The sequence below is a fragment of the Triticum aestivum genome, chromosome 2B (assembly GCF_018294505.1).
Source record: "Triticum aestivum cultivar Chinese Spring chromosome 2B, IWGSC CS RefSeq v2.1, whole genome shotgun sequence".
Lineage (NCBI taxonomy): Eukaryota > Viridiplantae > Streptophyta > Magnoliopsida > Poales > Poaceae > Triticum > Triticum aestivum.
The window spans coordinates 773,637,579-773,644,845 of record NC_057798.1 but is presented as its reverse complement, the minus strand read 5'-3'; the positions used below and the strand labels follow the sequence as shown (position 1 = coordinate 773,644,845).

The 7,267-nt window shown below is 43.0% G+C and overlaps 1 protein-coding gene across 3 annotated transcripts in view; it reads right to left on the bottom strand.

Moving 5' to 3' along the window:
* Window positions 1–5,988: 5,988 nt before the first annotated feature.
* The window catches only part of LOC123047297 (uncharacterized), a 10,062-nt gene continuing 8,783 nt past the window's right edge, over window positions 5,989–7,267 (bottom strand). For all 3 annotated transcript variants that reach the window (XM_044470798.1, XM_044470799.1, XM_044470800.1), the window contains exons 21-24: window positions 7,092–7,228; window positions 6,907–6,987; window positions 6,685–6,790; window positions 5,989–6,335 (exon numbers count right to left, since the gene is read on the bottom strand). In XM_044470798.1, coding sequence (XP_044326733.1) covers window positions 6,291–6,335; window positions 6,685–6,790; window positions 6,907–6,987; window positions 7,092–7,228 — 369 coding nt within the window. In that variant the 3' untranslated portion in view covers window positions 5,989–6,290. The remainder of the gene's footprint in view (window positions 6,336–6,684; window positions 6,791–6,906; window positions 6,988–7,091; window positions 7,229–7,267) is intronic.

Genomic DNA, 7,267 nt, shown 5'->3' with positions numbered 1-7,267 from the left:
TTGGGGCATGGCTTGCTCAAATTCTCGCTTCTGGCTTACCTCCTGCGACCAGTTAGATTTATTATTTTTCTTCATTTATCAATACCCATAGTGACACAACAACATCTCGACTATGCTATAGCTATCACAGTGATCTACAAATTACAGATTCGTATATGTATTTTGTTGTCGCCTCAAGTAGTTTTAGATTAAAAGTCTGATCCAGACTAAACTGGAGCGAGGGGTGGATTTCTTAGTCTGGTAATTTGATTTGGTCGTGCTTATACATCAAAAATTTGTTTATCAACAGAAAAACCATGTGATGCATTATTTACACAAAAAATATTTTCGTATAGTGTCAGAAATACATTTTAGCAACCAAAGCAATAGAGAGAAATAATCACAGTATAATCAGTACAGGACAACAATATCTGAACTTCTTGTCAGTCAAAAGTAATAATATATGGAGATCGTCTATCTTGCATGCGGCGCAACACTAAATTTAGCAAATCTCACAAACCAGACATGAATGTACTGAGTATAAAGGACATACCAGAACCATATATGAAGTAGAAAGAAGACGTTGGAGTGACAAATGGGTTCGAGCTAGGCACATTTCAACTTTCTGTAGTTAAGCTGGAAAAACACCATAGTTGTTCACCATTTATCATCAATGGAAAGCAACCATATGCAATGCAGGAATCATAATCATATTTGTTCGTATCCATAGACAAATATAAAGCAGGAAAATATCAAAGGGAAGCAACCATATGAAATGCATATCACAAGACACGGGATTTCGATCAAGTGGCTTCCAGGGACCTCCATTGTGCAAAATGATAAGGAATCGAGCTTGACATTTGAGAGAGAGGGAGAGAAGGAGAAATGGACCTGTAGATCATCAACAATACGATGTCCTTAATGGCACCATCTGGTACATGGTGGTGGCGTCTTGCACTCTTCCTAGCCAGTACCTCACCAGGTAAGGCAAGTCATGACCTTGTCTGGCTCCAGCGGCGACCTGCAAGCCAAGAAAATGGACAGAGCAGCGGTCACACACACAGAGGCTTTCTAATGGTTATTGATTAGAGTTATTTCTAATGAGGCAAAACATTGAACCAGTCTAGTTTTTTTTTCAAATATGTACTTTTAAGAGGAAAAGGAAGATCACTCAACATATCATTGTATCATAATACATTCTCTTATTGGTGCACAATACTCTTTTAAGACAGAACTCAAAAAGTCAATGGTCAGGCAAGATTACCATTTAGAAACAATCAGGAGATTAGCCAAAACTCAATAGTATTTGTTCTGTATAGGCAGTAAATTGGGCAGCTATGAGATGGATGAAATTTTGGAACTTACTGATGACAAGGAGGTGCATTTCAAGCCCCACAAGCTCAAGAAGCTTAAAGCCATCCATGTCTAGCATGTGGACATCACTGATAACCAGATCAAACATGTCCCTATTTTCCCACATCATCCTCATCGCGATAACAGCCTGATTCATCGCCGTCGCCAGAAACACAACAATAGGTTACTCTTCCAAACTTGGTAACAATACAAGAAAAGGGAAATGGTCCTATGCATTTTTCATGACAAAAACCAGATGCCGCATGCATCTGTACTATAAAGGGAACCATAAATTCAGGTCACGCAATGTAATGAATCTATCCATAGTGGTACGCAGTCTTTCACTACAGGGAAATTGCTTTAACAATGTCCACCCATCCATGTTAAAAACTTAAAACACAGCACCGAACAATTCCGCTTTTTGTTGCATAAAACTGAATAATGTAAGACTCATGTAACAAACTTGCAGGTTGCATATACATATTTACATACTATTTTGAATACTCTCCATATGGTAACATACTGATAGTAAATACTACCTGGTTCTTCTGCCGAAGGAAGGAGGCATGCACGGCAAGCTGAAGCTCCCTGGCCAGCTCCAATGGCAGGCAGCATGCGGCGTCAGCCCCGCTCAGAGCACAGGTCGAGCAGTAGTAGCAGCGACAATTTGATGGCCACCTTGATGCACTTCTCGCAGAGCACATGGTTACAACTCGTTGGTCCATCTTGTTCAGGGACACGGGGAGGTGAAGGTCAGCCCCTTTGGAGTAGCATTGGCAGTCCATCGACCACTCACGCGTAATGTTCTGCTGGGAAGGTGGCGGTTCCATTTCTGTTCACCAAATACATGGAAAGATATTTATGCACTTCAAATAATGCATAGCAAATATATATCCCGCCTCTACATTTTCCTTTACATAATGAATGTAAAACCATTCAAAAAGAATAGCATGCAAGTAAAAAAGGAACAAATCAAGAGAAAGAATATCACCTGATAAATATTAACAAAAAAACTGATAAAGAATATCACCTGCAATTGGACTGTCGACCAAAAGGAGAACCAACAGATCCTAGCAATCCAACGGACAAGAGCACCAGCAACGATAAAACTAACGAACAACCAACCGCCCAAATCGCATCCTGCACAACACAAACAATTAAGCCTAGATGGGCAAAAGGACAACAAGTCTAGATAAGGCCAAAATAGTAACACAAGACCTAGATGAGCCGTCCGATCTAGTTAATGAGACCAAACACTATATTAAATGAAAATGGCCGAAATCTGTTACATATTGGTAACAACAAAATACATGATTGGTAAGATGCACCAATAAAATAACCACAGAATATTCTGTTGCATGCTACCAAGTATTTCTGAATCACAGTGAGTTCACAAATTTTGTGCACACAAGAAGGCAAAGGAGCATCAAGTTATGTTCAATTATTCATGAGTGGAACCACCATCTTCTTCAAGGACTGGGAATCATAATAGTAGCAATATCAAAATATTATTCATCCTGATTATCATCCTATTTGAGAGGAACATTTGGTCTATGAGCTATAAGGGTAACTATCAGCATGGATCAAGAGGCCATAACAATATAAAAACAACAAAGTATCCAATGAATGCGGCCAAAAGGCAGGCTAATCGATAACTAAAATAATAATAATTGAGGCCTAATCATTAACTCGTAGTAGCAAAATAAGCTAGTTGACTGCTTGTGAGTTCTGATGCTACCTCCACTAACAAATGCGGTACAAAATTATGCTTTAATTAAAGATCTGGCAAAAAGAAATATACCAACAGTCTTCCACACACCCTTGGTTCTGGTGAAAACCCAGTCATGTAGGATCTCCCCGGCAGCAAGAACAGAACTGCAGCTGTGAGAAAGGCCGCTGCCCAGTCCTCCAATAGGCAATACGACATCCACCGCAACAACCATGGCTGCGCAACAAAAGTTGAACGTGTGCTCTTCTGTACTTGCGTCTGCATACGATAAACTTGTTAGCTGAACCCTAGCACCGCCAACACCCATCTACAACACCTCCAAACTGCGGGCCCCATCCAGATGAAACCTCGCCATTCATGTCGGCGCACATGCCAACTGGAGGCACGACTGGAGGAGAAGCGGGAGAGTGACCCAACCAATCAAATAAAGTGCCATGTTATCGATATCGGCGATCATTGCTCCTTCCAACTCGAGGTCGCCACTCTCTGGTCTCCTCCTTAGCCTCCCCAGCCTCGCCCCCTAAGTCTCAAACGTAGCATCCAACCCTGCACCGCAACCATAAAAAGCTACAAAATTTACGATTCGTTCATATCAAAAGTGATGGCAACCTATAGAAGTTATGACAACAATATGGAGCATAATTTCTCACTTATCCCTTGCTTCAAAGGTTATTTCCATTCAAGTTTCTAGTGTTCTGTTCTAGTACATAGCATTATTATCCTGACCCATCTAGTTCACAATTAATCATTAACAGAACAGAGTGCATGATTGAAAAACATATAGCCATAGCTAATGCACACATATTAGAGGATCTGGCAGAAACACGCAGCAGGATGCAAAGCTTGGAAACGAACAGATCGAGGGAGAAAAAAAATGAAGCGAGATCTGGCATGCTGCTGGCGGGTGGTGTACCTCTAGGATGGTGGTGGTCTGCGCGAGCTTGAGTGGATTCTCGACGACGGCGAACAGATCCTCGTGCCCTGACCGGAGCAGCGTCGCCACTGCGGAGTAGAAGAGGTGAGGAGCAGCAGCTGAGTGCCTGAGCGAGGGAGGGGACGAGGGAGGAGATTACCTTGCTTCCAGGCGCCTCTTCAACACCACGGCTCCCGACTTGCTGCGGACGGCCGTCTCGGCGTGGTGCGGAGGCCCCCCGTGCTGCATCTCCCGAGGAGCATGGAGAGGAAAGGGGGATGGGCTGGTTCTCCGTCTCGCGATGGGGGGCGACGGCTAGGGCGAAAGGGGAGAGGCCGGCGGCGGCTAGGGTGGAAGGGGAGGGGAAGGGGAAGGGGCCGGCGGCCAGCGGTGCGAGGGGGGCGGGGAAGAGAGGAAGAGCATGAGCTCTGGAAGGGGTAGGGGCGGTGGCGGCTCCCCTCCGTGAACAGGAAGAGGGAGGACGACGATTGGGGAGAAACCCTATGGGCATTGGGCTTTTATACCCCGTAGCGAAATTACGAAAATGCCCTCGGTGGGGGACAGGAATCACACGCGGTGGCATAGATATTTCACCGGGCGAGGTAACTATTCATTGCTACAGGGTCCGGGTGTGGATCCGGCGGCCCAGATAGCTCGGGAGCTCGATCCGATGGCCAAAAATGCATCAAGAGATTCGATCCGACGGCCAGAAATCGCTAAGCTCAGAGAGCGCTCGGTAAGCCTCTGATCCCTTATTTCTTGATTAATCGAGGTAACTGTAAGAGAGGAATGAAGAGGAAATTGGTGACATTGTTGATGTATTGCTTGAGCCACGTGGACATATATATACGAGAGTACATGATCAACATGAAATACAAGACAAGGTAGAATAAATCCTACGGTATCCTATCTTTCGTAACTAATCACAATGCTCGGCATCCCCGCAGTCACAACGGTAGTGAGCGGAAGATGAGAATGGAGAAGAATCCGAAGGTAAACCGACGGATATCCCCCCACGGTCGTAATGGTCGATGCATCGCGAAAGTCGTGGCTGAAGTGAAAACCAACGAGGTTGCTCATGCAAGGCACATGATGCACCAATCGCCGAGCATTGAAAGGAGCGCTTGTACATAGATACTGCTATTGGCCTGCAGAACCAGACTACTCTAGCTTTTCGGCCATCTCCAAGGCACGACCCCAAACGGACATCCATTTTGTTCGGATTTCGCCCGTTTGGAGGTAGCAATGGGACAACACAGTTATGTTTAAAGAAAGAAAAAAAAGGTACTAGCACAATTTGTGTTGTAAATGGTTCGGTTCCGTCGTTTATTCATACAGTTGGACAGTTGGTTCTGTTTTTAAAGAAAAAGAGCAATGTGTAGGAACAGGGGAAAGATGGTAATCATATCTTAGCCCTTGGCTGCATGTTTTGGATGGTCAGATTCGGGCCAACTGCTTAAGCTGCAGTGGTAGTTGTAACGTGTCACTGCACCTGATTTGATCTATCCGCTTCCTACTGGGTAGATGCCAACTATTACGCCAAATGCATGCATATGTTTTCATGAAAACATATGCATGCAACATGGAACATAAAGTTGAAACATATGTTTGTTCAACAGACGTGTGCAAGCAAGCAGTGCTCCATACCATGTCCGGATTGATTCCAACATATTTCAGTATCCGAATCCACATCCATACAGCTTCCCAATCCGATTTTCTTTTCTTTTATGAAATATGATATGGTTTGGGTTCACTCGGTTTCAGTCCTAAGAGCAGCAGAAGGTACGTGTTTATTGAGAGGATCAAGTGAATTTTGTTTCATTTGCTCCTTAAGTCCTTTTGTTGTTTCTTTTCTCATGTGCTTGTAACCACTGGTCATCCCAGTGTTATGTATGGTGTGAGCAATTCTTTGCACTCTTGGTCGGTGACTCTTCGGGGCATTCCGTCTAAAAAACATGCATGTGGTACCCCATAAGCACACCAAACTATCTTCATGAGCTAGTGTAGAACATGGTAATTAGAAACATCCATTCTCTCCCATAACCAACATCACAAATGTCAAACACGGAAAAGATCAAAAACTACAATCAAGGACATCAACTCTTTCTGATACAATTCTCAAATTCTAGTAACCAGAGGTTCATGTAGCACTTGCATACACACGCAAATTTATTAATAGACAATACACCGCCATGAAACTAAACATTTCATGATTAAAACAAGATAGATTACCAAACCACCTGATTAGGCTTCCCGTATGAGCGAACCATTCCAGGGCTGACTTATTAATGGAGAAGGATAAGTTGCCTTTAGCCATCAAGGCAGGCCTAGCCGACGGTTGCCCGGACGAGAGAAAACAACCTGCATGCAGTATATATATATCAGCCACTCAGACATCACAATCAGTGCCTGGAATGTGAAGGCTCAGACATAATTATTTTGGCAATGTCTTGAAACTTTTACCACTAATATTCTAATTTGATATGTGAAAATCACATATTTAGGTCTTCCTAAGAAAACACTGTCACCATTTAAAATTTTATTAATTTCATCATTTATTGCACTGAAAATAAATGGTTGCTGTATTTGGGAGACTCTGCTGAATTCCAGTCATATTTTTAAGATCTGAGGGAGTATATGACTTCCATTTGTCTGGAAATAACATAGGTAGATATATATAGAGAGCATGTATACATACATAAATACGTACCTGGTAATCTCCAACTGCTCGTGACTTGAAACCAGCCGCAGAGTATATGAGGTAAAACTCCCATATACGGATGAACTTCTCATCAAAGCCCAGTTCCAAAACTTGACTGCAAGAAAACGAAAGCAGTAAGAAATTAATACTAACTGAGCAACCAACTGTAACAATATATGTATATAATTGTCATAGCAGCATTCTTCTATAGTGAATGACAAGTGATCTTACTCTTTGTTGGCCATGAAGTTGTCCCTCCAATGCATCAGAGTTGTGTAGTAATTGGGCCCAATATTCTCGACATGCTCTATGCTGTACCCAGTGTGCAACAAGGTTAGATAGGGTTTAATGGATGGAGATCCATCCATGACCATGAAGTAACCAATCAATCATTGATCAATTGATGTAAACCGTACCTGAACCTTGATGACGTGGTCATGGCAGACATTACACGGGCCAAAGAAGGAATGCAACCGCCAGGGAATATGTATTCTTTGACGAAGTGTGGCCTTCTTCTGTATTGCTCGTACCGTTCCTCCGCAATTGAGATGAACTAAACACATATGTATAATGGTTAGTTCATGATCGTATA